The 22790-nt window shown below is 38.5% G+C and overlaps 1 protein-coding gene across 1 annotated transcript; it reads left to right on the top strand.

The window, feature by feature from the left end:
* Window positions 1–1257: 1257 nt before the first annotated feature.
* On the top strand, window positions 1258–22263 carry LOC114874562. Its single transcript, XM_029183951.2, has 7 exons — window positions 1258–2914; window positions 13030–13556; window positions 13648–16384; window positions 16468–16588; window positions 16853–17861; window positions 17946–18194; window positions 18331–22263. The coding sequence occupies exons 1-7, from the start codon at window positions 2905–2907 to the stop codon at window positions 18457–18459; spliced, it is 4782 nt and encodes a 1593-aa protein (XP_029039784.1). The 5' UTR covers window positions 1258–2904; the 3' UTR covers window positions 18460–22263.
* The last annotated feature ends 527 nt before the right edge of the window (window positions 22264–22790 follow it).

Here is a 22790-nt window from a genome sequence, read left to right as displayed (position 1 = left end):
ATCGCTGTCATTCTTCCAACTGGATTAACGCTAGATACATTGAGAAAAGTGCATTGACGCTTGTTCCTGGAAAAATGGTATCGTTTCATACGAAACGTGATAAAAAATTCATTATATACGAAGTCTTAAATTTCAACACCTTCCAAGAAGGAAATGCAAAAGCGTTGAATCGATTCATAAACCACGTTGAGAAATCAATGAATAAAATGAAGTAACTTGTTGCGTTTGGAATCTTTCCCTGAAGTTAATTGACCATGGAATAACTACGTACACCGTGCGGTATTAGATATCAGATACGATCGATTAAGGTGCATAACTGAGAGTATGCCTATGGTTTACGTGGCATAACTGTTAATCATACCTATGTTTGATTATCCCTCAATGATAAGCCACGATAATGATAGTACATTAACTAATAATCGTATTAAGGGTGTAACAATTGTTTGCAATGCTTCGTTATAGCGGTACCAATTAACGCGTTACAATAACGTACGTTTATAGTAAAAATTCATTGGTAACATTCGAAGTTCGAACATGTCGTTTATTTGCAAATGAAAGAAAAAGAGAAAACGAAAAAATCAATTATAATTGCTAAGGATGTAAAATGAACCTGCAAAAATCAACAAACTCGTTATACGGCTCATTCATAGTTCATACGGTGACGCCAAGACAGTATCCATGAAATAAATCACCTCGGAGAACACGCGTGACGCGAGACGAAGCAACGGTTGCGGAGTCAAAGTATTTTCTCGATTTTTCATTTAAATATTACTGCAACAGCGCAAGGCCACGGTTAATAGGCTTATTATCTACGAATATGAAGCACGAATCAAAGAGCGTGAAACAGAGTGCGTCCCTGAGGATTCTACATAGTTCTGTAGTCAAGTATCGCTTCTTCGCCAGACTTTCTCATACCGAACAGTATTAATGTCCATCCACACGTACTTTCTATCTGATGTACGTTAAAAAAAGAAAAACCTATTATCAAACAGGTATACAGATAAGCGCGTCACGGGTGACGTGAGTTTATGGCAACTGAAACAATACTCTACCTGGCACTCCGGGCTCTCCCAAGATCAACGACAGGTGGTGGGAGGCTACTCTCCTTACACTTACCTTTAGCTAAAAGAAGCCTACGTTGGGCGTTCATGCGGAGATCCCTTTGTAAACATAAATATTGTTACACAGTTAAAATATGGACAAGTGTTCTGGTATTCAGCCTATCATTGTATATTTCAATTACAAGTGCCAGGAATCCATATGGATGTTAAAAACGTTGAACCCGTTACAATTGAACAGCGTAACAGCAGAGTGAGAGCGCTCGAAATGATTGTTCAGATTGTGGATAAACCTTTACGTTGTCTCAGCCGTCGGTCCCTCCCCTCTCGTCCGAAAAGGATCCCCCACTCTGATGGTCCGCGTCCATCCCTTCGGTGGGTTGGCAGTGCGCGTTCGATACACGGAATCGCCTCGTGGTTCTCGGAAGGCAGTAGACTGTCGTCAGCCACGCCAGACGGCGCACTGCTCGCACGCTCACTGCTCTCTCGTAGGAGATACTCGCCCACTGGCTCACCCACGGCTGCTGGTTACCTCGCTCTCTCGACCTCTCTTTCTCTCTCTCTCTTCGGCTGCTGGCAGCAGCAGCAGCAGCAGAGCAGGCACACTCGGCTTAGCGGGCTGCCAGTTACGCAACAATAACAACGCCGTCAGGACGTGTAGCATGCGCGTGCTGTGCCACCTATACGCCGACGAACGACCCTGGAACGACGAGCTACCGATTCGTCGTCGCCGCCGCCGCTTCTTCTGTTACTGCTGCTGCGATCACTTGTTGAAGACCCGGTAGGAGAGCGCGCGCCCGTTCCGCGACATAAGCAACCACACAACTACCAACCATTTTCTTTTGGTAGGGAAAAAAAAGAAACAAGCTCGTTGATATATAAATATAGGAAGAGTGGTGGTGAATAGAGAGAAACGTGTGTAAACTGTGAGTTGTATATAGTGGCGTCGAACGGGAATTATGTTGTAGGAAGAGTGATGAGCAATAACGGAGTAGACGCGGTTGAAAGCGGTTTGAGTCTGTGCCGAGCGAACGGCGCGGATCGAACGCTCGATACGCGACACGTTTACACTAACGAAGATTTACGTGATAAAAGTGATATATTCGAATCGAGACTATTCGAAATTTTCTTGTAACACGTTACATCGTATTGTATTTCATTGAAGAAAGAAAGAAACGAAGAGAGGCATGAGGTGCCCGTTCGACAGTACGTGATGAAATGGTACGCGAAATACGTCGGGATTAGGCGCCAATGACGTCAGGCCGAGAATCGTGGAGCCGTGTAAAATCGTAAGGGGAATTCGTTTGTGGAGTTTGCAGTGCGTTTACCGATACGGTGACGTTAGTGTGTTGGTGATATATATTACTGCTGGCAGTAGTAATTGTAGTAGTAACGCAACAGCAATATCTCTGTCAGAATAGTATTCGTAGTGGTAACAGAGTTGTGTAGTGGACTCGATATCGGTGTTGCCGAACAGAGAGAGTGGTGGGGCTAAAAGGAGAACCCGTGTGGAATTGCTGCGTGGTCCGTCGTGGTAGCCAATTATATTTTCTACGTGTGTGCTTCGCGGGCAATGACTAACTGCTCGCTGTTAAGTGTGTTAGTAGGAGATATCGTTGACGAACCCGTTTCTGCGTTGGTGTTGCCGTCTACGTCAGCACCGGTCGGACGGGATTTGCATAGCAAACAGATTGACGCGCTGGTAAGTGGATAACGAGAGAGGAGTCGCGACTCTGTGTCCCACCATGGATCGTGACTCGCGTTCGTATTCCTGCGGAGGCTGCGAGAGGACCGAGGGCCGAGCTATGCCGATAGAGTAACAAGTGAGCGGCGAAGCGGCGTTGCCATGACGACAGGTGAACCATGGAGCTATTCCTCTCTTCTTTTAACCTCTTATCTCTTTCTCTTTCCTTCTCTCTTTATGTCTCGCCCTCTTTTTCTTCCCCCTCTCTTATCCTGTCTTTCCTTTTCATGAATCGCTCTTGTCTCCTGTCTCCTGCCATATCTCTCTCTTACGTATAAAGGTTGCTTTATATTATCCGTTCAGACACGGAACAGCTACGCTCAGACAAAGACACTGACAACGAGAGGAGGGACCCAACTTGGGCTCGCTGATTTTAAATGAAACATTTTACAAATCACCCTCCATATAAAAAGCAGATATCTGAAACTTTCTCAAATCTTTCCTGTCCATACTATTTCTATAGCACCAAGCATGCTGGTCTTCCTTAGGGAAAAGACAGTACAGAAGGAAGCTCCGGCACTCGTTTTACCCTTAGCAAAAGTGAAAGTTATTCTTATCATATATCACTTTCTAAATCTGCAAAATTTTCTTCAAATTGATCAGTGTACCCTCGTAAACCGAGTGGTAGAATCTTCCTTCCTTGGGGAAGACCACGCTGGCCAGTGTACTCTGCTTCTCATCTTTATTAATCCCCTTTTTACCTGCTCTCTACCATCCTCTTTTTTAGTTTTCCTCTCTTCCGGTTTTTCTCTTCTTTTTACCCCTCTGCAGCTGATTCTCGCAATTGTTCCCTCGTTCGTTTCTGACCCGGTACACTGAACAGACACGAGGCGACAACGGCGTCGTCCGTCCTCTACCTTCCTACCCGTAGACCACATTTATCTACCTGTCTCTACTCCGCGGCCTTTCTCCCTCCTCTTGATATTTTATCCTTTTCTTTGTTCGCACTCTGTTTCTTTCTTTTTCCTCAACGGTCTTCCCTCGTACGTATTCCCCCACTTCCCGCAGGAATCGGGCAATCTCTCTCTCTCTCTCTCTCTCTTGTGTTCTTGCTCGCGCTTGTGCGGACGCTTGGTGAACGCCGTTGTAGCATGCCTAATGCGTAGGCCGCGCGATATTCCAAGTACACTTGGCTATTTTCATGCTACACCAGAAAGATACCTAAGCTACGCACCATTCTTGTAGGTGACATGAACGGCCGATCTCCGAGCACCGTATAAAACTGAAATTATACCGAATCAACTGGAATTCTTGGAATTCTCCATTTTGTATTTCAGCCTACTATGAAATTCCTACGTTTCTTTCAATGTTAACCTACTTTCCATCGCCGTTTGATTTTTTCTATTTTTCACTTTTAAAAACTGATTACTGTTTAAAGAGAAATCGACACCAAGAACAATGCGATAGTAATGATATTATTTTTAAATTATCACAAATTAACATTTTCATTCACCATATGGTGATAGCGTCGATTAATAAATAATTAAAGAAAATCCTTAAAAGGGGAACGTATTAATGCAAAGTTAACAAAGAAGTATGTTAAACATTTTCGAAATTCTCCACGGGAAACGTGTACAACTGTTACCTTTCGGATAGTAGGTAGTTAGCGTTGCCCGTGGGCAGAGCCTCGGGCAACGATCGTCAGCCATGATGTCAGAAGCCGTTAAAAGGAGTGGTAGGCTGCTTACTTTCTTTCCTGCTCTTTCGACGTTCGATTTCTTTCTAACTCGAGACGTTTGACATTTGTAACACTGTAGTCTGCTAAAAGTCACACGTGGTCACTGGTTTCTCGTAGGAGCGTTGCTTTACCATATGGCAACTGCTCTTTCAGGTTAGGCGTCGAAATAATTGCCCCATAGGGCATCAGATCGTGCAGACCTGCTGTACAACATAACTTCCTTAGGGAAAATTTATTATACACTAAATTTTATAATATTCAATAATTAAAAATGACTTTTAACATCAATATCATTCGAATTCAGATTTTGAAAATTCCTGCTTCCCTTATGTCGCCATTTTTTCCCTAGGGAATTCTTTTGACCGCGCGTGTACAATATCAATCATAGTGTCCGTTCGTCTAGTGTATTTTGTAATTTCAAATAAATTATTGAATATTCTAAAACTTTTATCAGATGTTTATGTAAATTATTTTAACGCTTTTATTAAATAATTAGATTTATGATATTTGCTGCGGTTAAACTTGTACTCCGAAGTCAGTGCTTTTTCACTAGACGAACGGACACTATGATTGATATTGTACGTGAATTTTCTTCTGTTGCATTGCCAATTACACGACATCCAATTTGTACAGCGCCATGTAATTGATTGCTATGTAAAAAACCAAGAGTTTTCCTTATCGTAAATCTGAAGGACCCTGTTAGATTCATTGAGAGATACCGTAAGAGGTTACGATCTTGTAACAAGCTTAAAAGAGTTGAATGCACTTTTTTCTTTTTTCCTTTTCGTCGAAACTGCTTAACGGTCGTATAACTTTGACGGCTTCAACGGATTGACACAATTCTTCTCGTTTCTCTTATATTTCCGCTTTCCTAAAACGTGAACTTTTCTTCGGAATGAGATTTCATATTTTGTGAAATTACGTACGAGTTTAGAAAGGAAAAGATATTCGTTAAGGATCATAGAAAGATTTTAAAAAAGTATTGCAAAGCTGTTTTACAAGTTTCCGCCTGTTTGCATTGACGTTCCGCTTGATAAAATATAAATAAAAGAGATTACTTAAAGGAGAAACTCATTAACACGATCTGATACATATCTGGAATTTTTACGACCATTGAATTTTCTGCATGGCTAGACTCTACAAGTAAATTTATTGCAAACAGTGCAATCAGTCTCTAAAGGATTGTTTAACCATTGGACATTGTCAATGTATCGCTAATAACAGCAATGGATTTTACAGACATTGGCTATATAAAGTTTTCAAATGATAAAAACTAATCTGAGCGATAGAAACTATCAATTATTTATAGAACCATGTGAAAAAATAAAGGTCAACAGTGTTAAAGGGTTACTCCTGCAAGCTTCAATTATTATTAATTTATAAAATGGCGATTTCTCTGATCATAGTTTTATTTGAGATATCATGAAATATGATATTACAGTATGTAAAAGAAATGCCATTTTTATTGACGAAATCGCGAAACGAGGAACGTGCTTTATTTTTAGCCACTGCTTTATCTGTGGAGTATCTTTAATGTCCAGTGGTAATCTACCAGCATACTTGAGTGTCTTTAACCATTGTGGAAATTTCCTGGTAAAACCACTCTTCATAATCGTCGTTTATAGTATTTGCGTTTGCAGGAAACTGTTTATGTTGGAAAGATTTTTTATTGTGTCAACTTTTATAATATTACAAAGTACATAAATTAAACTTAACCTACTAACTAAATTTACAAAATTATATATAGAACAATGTATAACCTAAATTTCCCCTCGATTAACATATTGAAATCGATTTGGATAGATCTAACCATACCAGAGATACGATAATCTTTAAGGAGAAAATGTATAGGAATTTTTTCTTAAGTTCCCCCAGAAACCAGAAACAAATAGTAGAAGGCTCTTCTCTCTATTTTAACCCTTAACCAAAAAGGAAGATCTCGCTGTACCGAGCTGTACATGTCGGTCGAAACGTTGTACGGGAATAAACTATGAACCTCGTGAATCACGAGAGCGGTGCATTCTAACGCTGCACGGTATATATGTTATATAGAAAAGCGTGGTCTGAGAGTGGTGGTATAATAGGTGTAGAGAGAGGAGATCCGTGGCTCTCGAAAAACAACGGGGAATTCCGTGGACACACACGGCCGTGAACGGCCTAGGGCAGATAGACGGCGACGCACGGGGTGCGTGACCTAATCACCCGTTCACCGCTCCATCGAAGCGGCGCAACTCGGAACGACGCGAATCTCCGTCGAGTTTACTGCTTCGGCTGCAGAAGTAGGGTTACCAGAGGATGGTAGAGGGGAAAGAGCCGGGTAAACAGCCGGTAGGCGGTGCAAAGAGGGAAAGGTGGCTCCTCGGGGTTTCCTCGTGGTTGGCAAGGCGAGCTAAACCGAGTCAAGTCGAGTCTCTTGTCGTCTCCCGGGGACGCAGCGGGGAGCTGGCGACCGTCTCCGTGTGAGCCTCCGCATGGCGAAGACGCGTGCAGGGTAAGGGGAATTGTTGGCGCTTCGTCAGACTAGCGTTGGATGAGAGTGTCGGTTTGTCTGACCGAGGAAAGAGGAAGGACGCTACGTCAGACGCGAGAGCCAGCTCGTACGCGTGACTCATTTGCCTGTCGCGGGAATCTCCCGTTTTACTGCCTGGCGGCAGCACTGTACGAATCGTCAACAATGATGGCTTCGAAAAAAGGATCGTACGAAACGATCGAAATACAATTTAACCCCTTAACGTTCAGATTTTTCTCAATTTATCCGATGGAATATAAATTGTATTACTCGGTTTTTAATGTTATAAGTTTATTTATTAGGTGTACAGTATTAAACAGGGAGGCCTATCTAGGGAAAATGATATTGTAGGGGAAGGCCTCCCTAGAGAGACCTCCGCACGTGGCTCTGTGGGAGACATTTCCCCTTACGCTTATTCTTAACCAAGAAAAGTCTATGTTGCATGCAACTGTACAGTACAGTACAGTGTATAATTATGGACCTGTAAAGGTGCATTATTTACTGATTGGATAATTTTAAAAATGACCAATCTTAGTATAGTAAAAAAATAAGAAAATTATACGAATGGGTCGGCATTACTAATCTTTGCCCTAGTTAATGGAAGTAATTCGAATTTAGATAAAGTTTATCGATGATGAATGAAAATGCGATTGAATGAAATTCTTCGAATTGAAAGCTTTCAATATGCTGTTAATAGAAACGATTTCCTATAATCGGACGATAACATTGCATATTCAATTCTTCGATGGAATGCAGGACATTCGCTGGTGTAATGGAAACGATGAATACTCGTAATTGTGTAACGCGTAACACGTGACAAACTATAGTTGGCCTTTTTCAATTAACACTTAAATACCATAGCATGGTCAAATTTAACTTCGTCCAAGTTATTTCTTTAAGTTTGTTAAATTTAAACTGTTAATTGCGTCAGGTGTATTAACCGAAAGAGGCCTGCTATGCGCGCGAGTGTACAATTTTAATTAACACATCGACAGCCGGTTGGTTAAAATTACACTTTATGCAGATCGGTGTTATTCAGTCAGTAGGGTAAAATTACGTTTTAAAATTCTGCACGTAATTGAATAAAACAATTTTTTTTATCAAGTTTCATTGACCAATATGAAAACGTAACGAATACAGTATAATTTTCATTTTTATTCCAATCAATAATTATGATTTAAACGTATACTACACAGCTTAAAATTCACGTGGCACGAAACGTGTTAATAGATAACACATCCTCAATCAGATGATCAAACTACGAATGACAGTTTCCATTGCTAAATATACTCCTTCCTATTAAGAACTTAACAAAACACCCGGTATATAAATGTAGGATGTAGTTATTCATTTTATTTTATATGTTAAAATACGAATGAAAAATGGCATCGATTGGGACACGTGCGATAATGTGTTTAGGCGTTATATGAATTTTAATGTCTGATTAAAATATAAAGTTGAATTAAGAGTATGATTCACACGCTCTTTTGAAAAAGACAAAATCAAATGTCAGAAGATATTGACGCAACATTTTGAATTAATTATTTTCACCACAGAGCTGCACGTGCGAATTTAATAAGCATTGAAAAATCTTCATTATTGCCTTGTTCCTTTTTTTTTTGCTTGAAAAAAAGTAATTTAATCAATTGAATACTGTCATTCTTTTTTTCTTTTTTTTTTTTATTATCACTGAAAAATGTTTAACACGATATAAATGTAAATGATATAAATTAATTTAATAAACATATGTAGAAATATCTGTTACCGAGATGCATATGGAAATTGATATTCTGTTTGCGAGAATAAATTCAGTCGATACGTTTCATTTAATGTCATCATTAAGATTCTTGGAAGATCGAAATATTAGGAAGATAAAAACATTCCACTTTTCCTTGAAACGTTTAAACGTTTCACGGAACTCATATTCGTAAATGGAAATGAATTGATTACCCTAGAGTTAGGTTTTATTATCATGCTAAAAGAATTGTTTAACATTCTCTCTTTCCGTTTCCATCCGAAGGAACACAAAACCCGTGCAGGTTGTGAAATATTTTCGGAATGAATAACTTTATTATTCAAGGAAGCGTGGAATTAAAAATTATTGCAAATAAAATTATATAATTTTAATTATTAAATATACAATTCAGACCGTAACGAATGGGTTCAATGATTCCACGCTCTAAGAATTCACAGATTATCAATTGTTTTCCTTGTTGAATTCTACGAAAGTACCAGGATTTTCCCAGCATTTCGCAATAAAAACGTTCGACAAATTAATCGAAGGAAATAAGAACCTCTATAAGTCGTCACTCCGGATATTTTCCTTTCCTCATCATTTTAAAATTAACATGGTTTTTACTCCGTTTAAGTCGTCAAAATTTCTCGGTCCCTTGAGTGACGATTTATCAAAGTTTTACTGCATAACGAATGCGATGAATTGAAGGAAAGTTGAATCAACCTTTGACACACCTAACGCGTACGATTAACAAATTGCAAGGCCTGACCGATGGCCACTGTCGTTCAATGTACAAGTTGCATTTCAACGGTCTATTCATGGCTCGTAATTGATGGTTTGTCGTACGAGTTACGTTTCATTTCTTGAAATCGAGCTTTATCTAGAGAGCACAGCCTTCGTGTGTCACTGCTACTCATCGTTCGACATTTTTCTTTCATTCTTATCACTTCCATGCTAATTCTAGCGCAGTGATTCCACGCTTGTCGTCGCAATTATTAGACTGGAATAATTACAAGTTGAATGACTTCGACAATGAACGGTCCTATTATTAACGGGACGATCGAACTTTGCTAATTGATCGTGTTTTCATTGTTACGGCTGCGGTCGTCTTCTATCAATAACAGTAGAAATAAATCTCGCTTTTATTAATTTCTTTTTTTAATTATCTAGCATCGAAGAAAAGAAATGATAGTTTTGGTATAATATTAAGAGTGTAATATAAAAATGACAATTTCATGACATAAAAGTATTAAAAAATAGCACTTATGATATATCAATTTTGAGTTTGAAATCTCCTGAAAATGACTGTATAAAGTAAATATTAATTAGCAATAATTTTCTGTCATGAAATTCCATCATACTTTATATCCTTCAAAATTGGTCATTGTTTAATACAATTGGCAATCAGCCATAAAATGTTTATATAATAATTTTTATGAAATTCTAAGCTTCAAATTGATGTATGATAAGTATTATTTTGTGATACTTTTATGTTAATTAATTAATTGTAGACGAATTCTGTAAGAGATGTTTTATTTCTGATGCAGGCTGTAGCGCAGAAAAAATAAAACATCCTGTGTGATAATTTTTCATTGGTATCGCATGGTTGCGGAAGGGAACGGTTTACGTGTGCCAGAATGAATTCGTTGAAGAACGGCATCGTTGTCGTTTCATTCGCTTCTTTGGATTTCCGGTTTGAAGGCCCGATGTAGCTGCGAACGCTATTCATTCCACGTAACCCGAGACAGTGTGCATCTGTTTAGAAAGGATTTTCTCTGTATATATGATATCATTTTACAATATATCTCGAAATTCCCTATAAATTCAATATTTATAAAATTTTCATTATACGAGAATCTACAAAATTTCATTTTCCTGTTAACAAATTTATTCAACTTCCAAGGCACCGTTGTTTGCAAGATGTCGAGCACAATAACAGTTTAAAAAAAGGAATTGTAAAAATGGAAAACGATTCACGTGTACAAAGCAGATGAATTTGCATAATCTAATTCACGACTGGGCTAAACTAGAAAGAATTTATTTACGTTGCTCGAATTATATTTGGATCTGAAAAGAAGGAATGTGTTTTCTATTTTTCATGTTTTCAAAGAACAGGAAAGAAGCGAAGTTATTTACAGCTATAAAGTAGTGTGTTTTGAAAAATATACATCTGCTTGAAATTTCACGATGGTTATATAATTTGTTTTCCATTTCTCTTCTATCTTAAACATTTAAATGCTTCATTTCTACGGAATGTATAATAAATTGGTTTTATAGCAAACATTTTTCAACTGATAATTAAATAAAGTTACATTTATTTTAAGCACAGAATCCGATTCAAATAAATCTTTTTTATTTGTTTTTGTGGAGGATAGAAGGTTCTTGGTTAAACTCTCCCTGGGACCAGAGGGAAATGATAGGAAGCTCCTTCTTTTGCCCTAATTATTTTTCTATTTGGAAATCTGGAATTTCTAAACTTTATAATTACCAAATTATCAAATTACCAAATTTTCAAATTGCCAAATTATCAAATTTCTAAATTCCCAAATTACCAAATTTTTAAATTCCCAAATTACCAAATTACCATGTTTTTAAATTCCCAAATTTCTAAATTTAAAGATTGACTAATTGAAAAATTTGCAGTTTCCCCCCTTTCCTCCCCATACCCCACTTTGATGCCCATGATCCCTCCCTAAGTCACCCAATGTGCCCATCACTGCCCCACACTTCCTCTCATCCAAAGAAAGCTTACGTTGCCTCCAGCTGTACAGTCACGTGCAGTGATCTACCATTTGTAAACTACAATTTGACCCAATTACATAGGACACTCCGCGTAGTAAAAACAATATTTCAATCTGCTATCTATTTTATAGTCTATTGACAAAATTTCACCAGTCACAGCTTCTCTGTTCTGTAGCTGCGAACAATATCGTGACTTGCAACAATGTCATAGTTTGTCCCTTATCGCTTCTACTACGTCTGACTAGATGTTTGAACTGTCGGTATCTGTGTAGCTATCACGTTGACGCGTTACCGTAATCGTGAGTACACAGACACGTTTCTTGGGTGCTTCTGCGGCCTTTACTTTACAAACAACGATTTCCTAATCGGCGCCATTCCGATAGACGAGTCATACAAAGAGTGCAGCTGAATGGACGATACTTTGAAAATTTAAAAGATCCTTTTAGACGAGAAAATGGTGAAAGTATAATTGAAATTAAAATATAGAACGAATGCTATTTTGTAACACTTTTATAGGTATGTCATCAAATCGTGTAAGAATTTGTATTTTTCCAAATCGGTCGTTGTTTACTGTAACCGGCGACACACCATTTTGTATTAAGAATATTCATAAGGCGTTTATGTAGTCATTTTCGTGATACTTCAAGCTTTAAATTGATGCATCATAAGTTCCATTTTGCGATATTTTTATGTCATCAAATTATGTTAGACTTTACAGAAGGTGATTGTAAATCAATATGACGATCTTTGAAACATTTATGCTACTCCTGTACGTTCTGAATAATTTTTTAACGATTAAATAACGAGCAGAGAACAATATTTGAGCCAGTTACTTATAAATGGTAATTCAATCAGAGGAAAGTCTTATTCGCACATAAGCGACGATCTGAACTGTTGAACTCGGTTCCTTCCGCTTTCGTAACGCGATTCTTGCATAAATCTGCAGGAATGACGTTTTAGGCCTTGAATATCGAACGATCTAATAACTACGTGTTAAACATACTCGCTTAACCCTTTCATTCCCCTCGTGTAAACATCGATTTTATTATTCCATCACTTAGGTAAAATTCCAGTAAAAAGATTCATGTTCCTCGCGTTTCGATAAATTTTTCCATTACCTACCCGGTATATGGTACCTAGAGTTTCTTTGAAATTTCCGAACATAAAATATTTCACTGTATTCTTGGCACTTCGTTCATCGCGTTGGATTCGTTATAATGTTCTCGGTAAAGAGAATTCTTGGAACAATCCAGTTGATTCGCGTGCAATATCGGAAAACAGTTGGGATCTGTTTGTGAATCACCTTCTTCGACGAACCATCTTTCTTTTTCGCTGTTGGCATTCGTACAGCTTTATGCAGTATTGTTGAGTCTGCTTTTCATAATGTAACATAATCTGTCAATCATTAGAGATACGTTAACGATAATATTTTGTCAAATTTCTTATGATAAAATTGTTCACTCACTTCACAATCCATCAATTAAGAATTAATATCGATTAAAATTAAACGAAAGAAAAAAAAACTGTATTTTCTAACCGAGCTGGATCATTTCTGTTCTTCAGAGACTCATACTGTGGCGATGACAGACCCACAGTTGGCGAATAACAATAACAGCAGCAACAACAACAACAATAATAATAATAACAATAACAACAACAACAATAACGATGGCGAGCAAAAGTACCTGCATAAAAAGTTCAAAAAGATGGCGACAACCGAGGTCACGCCAAAGGTGGAGCCGAAGAAGGATACCACGGTTACGAACGATTCTTTGGAGCCACCTAAAAAGAAGGACACGACCAAGGACTTCCGAGACTCGCCTAAAGATCCGATCAAGATCGAGGCGTCCCCGGAGTCCGTGGATGGAGACCCCGCCGCGGAGTCGAGGAAAAGCGGCTACGTATGCCCTTATTGCAGGCTACTCTGCGCAAAGCCAAGTGTCCTGCAGAAACACATTAGGGCTCACACGAACGAGAGGCCGTATCCTTGTGTGCCGTGTGGTTTCGCCTTTAAAACAAAATCGAATCTCTACAAACACTGCAGGTCTCGTGCTCATGCCCTGAAGATGGAGGGTGGTGATGCCAGTAAGGTACGGCTATGATTTATTCAGTTTAACGTATCTCTTCTATAACAGAGCCCGTGTAAAATAAACGATAACCATGTAAAATACTTTGTCACAGGTATCAGAGGACTCGGACATAAGCCTGTCGGATAGCGCGAGCAACGGTACTGGCACACCACCGCCGCCACCCTCTTCGACGCCCACCTCCACTGTGTCCACCATGAAAACCATTAAAACCGGGAAAATCTACAAGCCAAAATTTCACACGGCGCTTCAATGCGTGAATAACGATATCGAAACGTCTTCCCTATCCTCCATTTCTTCCACTAATAGTTCTTCCTCGACGACCGCAGTCGTCACCCCGAAACCGAATCCGGAGCAAGTGCAAGAGCACATCGATAAAATTATAACCGATAATCAGGCGATCGTCGACGCGGTAGATCCGCGGCTTCACAAGCTGATTCAGAGGCAGCAGAGTCTAGTGGAGATGAAAGAGTCCGATCAACCGTTGAATCTCTCCTCCGGTGATGAATTCTCCTCGAGGAAACGTTGCTACAGCGAGACGTTCACGGAGGACAGAGATTGCCAGAACGGTTCCGAGGGTTCGATAATCAAGGACCTGTTGCTGAAGAATCAGAATTCGAGTCAGGAAGGTAGCGCCGAGAACGAGAATTATCTTTGTCCCGCTTGTAATATCCCTTACTCCAGCATCGATAATCTGGACGCCCACCGTAGATACTACTGTAAAGGTAGCTTAAGTCCTCGTAGGGAGTATCCCTTGGAGATAGACAAAAGAGAGTCCGAGTTCGATTCAAAGTCTTCCGATTATTACAATACCCTACAACCTCTACCTTCGCCTGGACCGCTTCTGGGGAACACCAGACTGGTGGACGCGTACACGCCACCCGTGAAGAAACAGAGACCCGAATCCGTGCCCACTACGTTAAGATCCCTAGAGGAGCTCAGCAAGTACCCACGGCCGAACTCGTTGCAGATGTTCGGCGGAGAGGTGAGGATACTTGACAACACAGGTGAAACGAAAACGATGAGGATCGAACCGCGACAGACCAAGTCACCGACGAGCGAGCACATCGTGAACAGTAAGTGCGTCACCTCGGAGACCGCTTCCATCGTAGTCAGGTCCGGTCTTCACTCGGGTGGCACCATGGTGCACAAACCGCCTGGCACTCCGGCCAGTACGCCCAGTTCCTCCATATCTTTGCCGAACACGCCAAAGATGTTGGCGCCGATCATACCGAACATATCAACCCCGAACATAGCGCCCAGCATGTCCTGTTACAATTACATGGAGCCTCATCTGAATCCCTTGACCAGTATCACTGCCTACAATCCGTTGACTCTGCCCCAGCCAGGTATCACGAGCATACTTCACGGAGGTAAAGTAATACCTTACGTTCCTGGCATGCCTGGACCGCACACTCTGCAACCGACCATAGACATATCCCCTAGCATAGCGACGGGCGAAGCCGGATACAAAGTGATACCAGGTCTGCCTGGCCTCCACATGATACCTCAACCCTTGGATCTAGCCAGTCCGGTGAAGATCCAAACACCGAGCGTACCCGGTATCCCAGGACCGATGTCCACCGCGCACGCGTCGATGATGGGCCAACCTCTGGACCTCGCAAGTCCGGCGAAGGACTCCAAGCTCGGCTTCAAGACACCCGGCAACGATCCTTCGAAGGCTGGACTGACCAGCCCGAAAGTTCCTAGCGTTAAGGTAGAAACTTCGGAGAAATACCGAAGAGGAGTACCGTCTGTCGTGGAGGTTACGAAGGTAGAGCTCGATCGTCATATCAAGAACAGCATGGCTATCAAGTACAAGGGTATGGAGGGTCTTAGAGACAGGCGGGAATTCTCGTACGACAGAAGTCCGAAAGTAGAGAAAACTTTCGCATATTCGAACGGCGTCGACTCGGCGGTCGCTTCCTCGGTTTCCTACAGTAAACTTCGATGTTCGCCAAAGGAGTCTTCCGAGAGTAGAAAGAGATTGTTGTCGTGGAACGACGTAGAACCTGGCAGGGTGTTGATAGATCCTCTGGGACACAATACGGTGACGAAATATGATTCTCCTACGAGCTTGGAGAACGGACGTTTGAAGGCGAGTCTGAGCGAGACCAGAGGCAAGCAGGCCGAGTATTACGGTTTCAACGGAGTTAAAGCTAAGCCCGATCCCGTGTCGCCGATGGTGCTCGTCAACGTAGATAATACCTCGAAAACAGATGTGCCAAACAGAGCTTCCGTAGATTTAATTAGCAAACCCGAGGCAAGGTCGCCGAAGAACGGCGACGTTACGACGGAGGAGACCAATTCGAGCAAGTTCTTAAGACCCACCTCGTTGCCGTTGAAGCCGGGGACCTTCACCCCGAAGAAGCATCACGGTATCACGCCTACGGCGAACACCCTTCCTTTGATCAGCCCGGAAACCCCTCGGCCGAAGAAATCGTACGGGCAACTCTACTTGAACGGGCACGCTTATACGTATCTGGGATTGAAATGTTCGACCAGAGTGTTTTATTGCACTCTGAACAGACCGCAGCCCATGTACGTCACCCAGCAACACGGTTTATCGATGTATTCGAATTGGAAGATATGCGAGGAAGCACCGCCGGACGTCGATATGGCGCATTACGACTCGAGGCACAGATCGTTTAATTACACCACCGCTTGGAAAAAGCAGGAGGATATTTTGACGCACTCCTCTCAAAGACCCACCACTCCGACGAGTCCGGATAGCGGTCTCGACGGTGATATGCAAGAGAAAGCGAAGAGAGTCAAGATATTCGATGGAGGATTTGAGAGTAATGAAGATTACACCTACGTCAGGGGCAGAGGTGAGGAAAATGAATTTTTCTCTAAAATTATAGTTTGTAATTGGGGCTGTAATTCAACTTCTATTTCTATTTTTCTCTGCAAGGTCGAGGTCGGTACGTTTGCGAGGAATGTGGTATTCGTTGTAAAAAGCCATCCATGTTGAAGAAACATATCAGAACGCACACAGATGTAAGGCCGTACACGTGCAAGCACTGCGCTTTTGGGTGAGATTATATTTTAACATCTTGACGTCCTTGACCACATATGTGGGCGTTTAGTTTGTATGAAATCATTTCACTTATAAATTACTATTAACGCTCAGCGGCCATAAATGTAGTCGTTATGGTTTTTTGTGCATTTTTATTGTTTTCCTTATCTTTTTTTCTTTTTGAATTCCTATCAATATATAATGAATCAATCCTAAATGTTTTTCGGATCTCATAGTTGCTAATCGTTATTAAAAACATCCTATCGTTTTCTTTGTTCAGTTTCAAAACCAAGGGCAACCTTACGAAGCACATGAAGTCGAAGGCTCATTACAAGAAATGCGTCGAGCTGGGGGTCGTTCCGGTACCAACGATAGTTTGCGACGAAAATATCGATAAGGAAGCGATTGCCCGTTTGGCAGCCGGTGGTAACACCGAGGAATCCTCGGACGAAGAGGATGAGAGCGAGGGGGAGGAGAGCGAGGAGTCTGGTAGCGAGGAACAGGAAGTGGCACAAAGTTTGCTGAGTTTATCGCAACGTAATGCGAACAGATTGCCAGGACTTTTGCCATCGGGAAGGCCGACTACTTACCCTTACACCCTCACGTTTTCCACGACCTCGGCATCGGTGAGCGTGTCTGTGACCGTAACCAGCGCGCCCATAAGTAGCCAAACGATCGCCAGCACCCAAGAGACTACCGTCGTGCGAAACGAATTGTCCCATCGTTATTATTTCCCTTCGAATCGAACCGCCCCGGAAGAATTAAGGACGACCGTGATTCAATCGTCGAAGAAGGAATGTCCTGAAATAGAGATAAACAAAAGCGAACAAGACTCGCGAAACACTTCTTCCCAGCCCATGGATCTTACAACGAAAGCCGCTGTACAATCATTACCCGTCCCTGTACTGCAAAGAGCTAGACCAACGGACATTTTAACCCCCGTCTCGGAACCGGTCTTGCTGCAAACGATCGTTCAAACGATGGAAAGGTTACCGATACAAGGGAGAGAATGGAAACCGGACGCCGAAGGGCACGTGTTACCTGCTTACCTGAAGGAAATAACATTCGCCGAAAGAAGCGAATCTAACAAATGTAGTTACAGTGTGACTGAAGATGGGAAAAGTGTATGCGCTATTTGTAACAAGGTGTTCAGCAAACCTAGTCAGTTACGGTTGCATATCAATATTCATTACTTCGAGAGACCATTTAGATGCGAGAGTTGCGCGGTATCTTTTCGGACCAAGGGTCATTTGACAAAACACGAGAGATCTGTTTCACATCACAATAAGGTGGATGAAGAGAACATTCAAATGTATACGCGTAAACTAATCGGTATATTCTCAATTTTAGAACTTTCAATTATCGTGTTACAGGTCAGTATGACTTCGACGTTCGGGGCTGCGACTACCAGCAATCCAAGACCATTCAAATGTACCGACTGTAAAATAGCATTCAGGATACACGGTCACTTGGCGAAACATCTTCGTAGCAAAATGCATATTATGAAATTAGAATGTTTAGGTAAATTGCCATTCGGGACATACGCTGAAATGGAAAGGTCTGGTGTCAATTTGAATGACATCGATACGACCGACTGTGATAATAGTCTTACTAGTCTTCAGGTATGTAACGAATTCAAATGTCTTATATTTCTTTGATTCATTTCCTTTGCTCATAGGCTTACCAACGATGAACACGTCCCGGATACTATTATAGGCAGATAAAAAAAAAAATGAGACATTAAAATAATTTTTACAGATGTTGGCTCAAAGACTTTGCGAGAAAGATCCTAGTAAAGTAGGACAATGGGAACCCGAGACAATTCCAAGTCAAGTGATCAGCGGAGGTGAAACTTCCTCAAACGATGGTGAGCCTATACCACCATGAAAGTGACCACAGACTCGGATATGTTTCGATCATATCATGTGCCAATCACCAACGAAGATCCAAAGTTCGATCAGTTTAATTAAAAAGAGCGCGAGTACAGTGTGAATTAGATGCCAAATCAAGCTTTACATCTTCCATAGATTATACAAGGCTGGATTAGGTGTTATACAAGTGCCAAGTCTGCACGGTTTCTAATGCGTACTATATAAACAACATAGAAATTTTATTGAACGTAATATCGAATCGGATTTTTAGTACAAATACACACAGGGATGTGAACAAGTGTAGAGAAAAAAGAGAATACTCAGAAAAAAAAAAAGTACAGAAATATCTATTAGCCAAAAGAAAAAAAGACCACGATAAGTCAAAGACAGATAGTGCCAAAATAATACAGTGGACTGGAATGAAAAATCAACGGTGAAATTGATTGAATTCGTTGTCGTATCGATGAAATAGTTGTAAACAGGAAGTATATGATACCACCATCTTTCGAAGGAAATTTCTAAAGGAACGTAATCATTCATTTTACTAACTATGTTTGTTATTGAAATTACAAAGACCTTTTTCCAAGATGCCAAAAGGTACAATTTAATTATATTAAAGGATTTTCTACATTATGGTAATGTACAGTGAATATTATTATCGAGGAAAATTATTATAATGGAAATCTGATTTATTTAATATTTATTTTACAAGCCAAAGTGCATAAAGAGTGCATGCGTCTGAAGTGATGCATATTAGTAGAATATAAATGTCTTCGTTGTAACGTAATTCTACTGCTTTAGCACACAAATTTCTTTTGTATATAACAATTGTAAAATCGAATCGTGCAGAAAGTAACATTTAACATTGAAAATTATTTTCTTGATCATTAGTAATCAGCATAAACACTCAGGCGAGCTTTCTTTTCTTGTAGAGACTCATAGTCCTCCTCTGTTTCCTTCTCACCATTCATTGGTGCTGAACTTCCTTCAGGAATTAAGTACCCTGTCTTTTTCAGGGTTTCTAGAATCTTTAAGGTCTTCCATTATTTCTTGCCTCTTCTTTGTGCTGAGGTCAGTAAAGGTTTTTTTATTCACCTTCCGGCCTTTCTGCTCCCTGCAGACCATGAAAGATGGCGACTTGCATAGATATAATTCATGTTGCTAAAGCTTGCTTATCATTGTAAATAAATCGTTATAAATTTTGTCCCTTTTTTGAAATGCCATTTAGATTGTTATAATTTGCAAGATAACACTCTTTTCGTTATTGTTTACATCTTGGAAGGAATTAATTTTTATGTACATATGTATTTGATATCACCTCCATCTTCAATATTTATGCAGTAATATAGGTATTATTCATGATCATTGAACTAACAATTATTTCGAATCATACTTCGAGGAGGTATGACCCTTAAATTTCTTGAAAAAATGTTTTAGATTATTGAATTTTTTAATTTCACGTTTTATGAAGCAAATTGTACATAGCACTAATTTTTCATAATTTTATTGCTCGTATAACATCACTTAGCACTTCAGACTGAAAGTTTAATTATTTATTGTATGAATTAAATTTAATCAATTTATTAAGAAAATAGTAATTTATTGTCAAGAGTTTATTTTTTTTTTTGTCTTGTACTTCCAGACCGAATCGCAAGTTGTAAGGTTTTGTCTTGAAGCTAGTTTATTTAAATTTTCCTTCGAAAAGTGGTGGAAAGTGACTTGTAATGACATAGTTTTCGCAACTAGTAAAAAGTATAATATTTATACACAGTAGTGTTATATCAGCATAAGGTGCAATGGACTGGCATGTGATTCTGTATTTAAAATGCAACTGTTGCGTTCAATGTTGAAGAGTATTCTAATATTAAAAATTAATATTGTATCTTAATTATTGATACATGAATGTGTATGTGTATATGTACATACATATGCATACACACATCATGCATACATATATGTATATATATTTGTATGATATTAGTACGAACAGTTATCAGAATTATTGTTGACATAAGAGATGAAGTGTTTGTATATATTTATGTATGATATCATGAAATCCTGTTAGTCTTTATTATAATTTTAAGAAATTCATCATTGGAAATAGAATCGGTTATACGGATTGATAAATTAAGCTTGGTATGCCGCTCTTATAAAGCTCATTTACTCTTTTTTTTTTGTTGATTTGTCTAGAGGTAATATATACGTTTGATCTTAAAAAAGAAAAAAAAAAAACAGAGTTAGGTATAATGCATCAATTTTCTTAAAAAATTGAGACATCCTGTATAGATAAACATATTTTTCATTACAGCTTTAGATATACATCGAATATTTTATAACAAAATATATTGAAATTTACTAAAATAATACATTAAGGGAAAGAAAATACATCATAAAATCTTGTATGCATCTTAAATATTTAGAATTACAAACTGAGAAATGAACGTGTCTTATACTTTGTTCATTCATTAGATTTAAATGGAAATTCCTAACTCTGTTTAAAGACTGGTATCAAACACAATATTTTTTTAGTAAATTTAATTGAAATTAATTAGTACGAATTAATGATTAACATTAACAAACTAGGTAACCGATAACCGATTGTCTGATTTTGCTTAAACTATTTAAGAAGCAACATACCTTCCACAAGCGACAGCTACTGTATTTTATAATTATCTATTTAATATACAGCGTCCAATTTTTAACATCTTACTCAAGCACGACTCGTCTTTCCTACTGCATAATCAGATTTCGATTATCACAATTTGTACCTAAGTGTGCTTGAGATAAAATAGTAGAGAAATAGAATGATTGCACAATCATATACATTGAGGTCCAGTTGAAGTGATTGTCGCCAAACAATATCAACGTAGCATAGTTTAATATAGCATTTGGTGTATATCCATTCTAATGCAGTCCGATTATAAAATAACGTGTATGGATTTCCAAAACGTTCAGGTGTGTCTGTTCACAATGCCAAGCCAACAATACTTATATTTTGGAAGAAATAATATGGCATACAAAAAAATAACTGTTTCATTGAAACTAATCTCTGATAATGAATATTAAAGAATCCATGAAGATAAAATACATATTTTGAAATGTATCTGAAGCCAAATTTCGTACAATGTAATACTTATCTTCTGGCTATGTCATACGTGATTAACTAAGATAGTTCTTTCAGAATATGATTATCAATATATTTTCGAAACTATTGTCCTTTGTAAGAGTATTTCATATTTTAAAGAGCATAAATAACAAAACATCATTTACATATCAGATTGATTGATTTAGATCTAGGTGATCACAAGTGTCCATACTTCTATCATTTATATCCTACAGTATAACAAACAATTCAATATAAGATACATTTATATTTTTATTAAAGAAAAAAAGAAAGCAAACATTACAAATATGTTAAACAGTATATTTGCTCTATCGTATTTTGGAAACACTTTTAGATCATTTACACAAATACTAGTATAAATTTATTTTTAGTTAAACGAAACAAATTTTATGAATAACTTAATATATAAAATTCAAGTTCAGTTGTATATTTTATTAGATATTTACTGAATTAAAAAAATATAAATGTTATTTTAAAATAAAGTAGGGGATATAATATAGCAAAAGAAAGAAGCAGAGAATACTTTTTGAAATATGTGGTATATATAACATTTTTTAATGTATGCAAAATATTTATCACACAATAATTTAGTTTAAAATAAATATCAACCTTTACACAAAATGCACTGATTCATTATTATAAACTGTAATTTCTTATCATTATTGATTTCAATAAAGTCTTAATCTTCAAAAAGTATATAATCTAGTTTATATAATCTACACTTTGTGAACATTTTGTATGTTTAATATTTACAGTTTGCAAAAATGATCGTTGTAACGTTATAATTAATTAAGTTAATTTCTGAAAAATATTAAATTCGTCAGTTTCTAAAAATAAAAACTATATGAAAATATTTATATCTACACAGAACTTGTGAATTTAAGTAGTAATTACACATCATTTAAAATAAAAATTTATTCCATTTTATATTAAGAACACAGACCAATGTTAAACAATGTTCAGTAATACTTATTCAAGAAAAAGAGAGAAATTATTATAAGTGATAAAATTCCTTATTCTACATATTATCACATATGACTTTGTGCAAGAAGTTGGCTTGGCTCTTTCCAAACTCAGTATTAAGAAATTTTCAAAATAAGCAGGATTGAACTTATTGGGTTGAATCAAAAGTTGATTCAAATGTTAAAAAATGCGGGCCTAAATATGAAATATTTATTTTTGCATTTAGTATAATGGTTGATCAAATTATTTTCTGTGAATTT

This window comes from Osmia bicornis, chromosome 6, assembly GCF_907164935.1.
Source record: "Osmia bicornis bicornis chromosome 6, iOsmBic2.1, whole genome shotgun sequence".
NCBI lineage: Eukaryota > Metazoa > Arthropoda > Insecta > Hymenoptera > Megachilidae > Osmia > Osmia bicornis.
Note: the sequence above shows the minus strand (reverse complement) of the source record. Positions and strands in the feature narration are given on the sequence as shown.

Coding starts and splice junctions, on each gene's coding strand:
- LOC114874562 (XM_029183951.2), top strand. Junction 16,385..16,467: donor CACCTACGTCAGGGGCAGAG/GTGAGGAAAATG, acceptor TTTCTCTGCAAG/GTCGAGGTCGGTACGTTTGC. Junction 17,862..17,945: donor CTGTTTCACATCACAATAAG/GTGGATGAAGAG, acceptor ATCGTGTTACAG/GTCAGTATGACTTCGACGTT.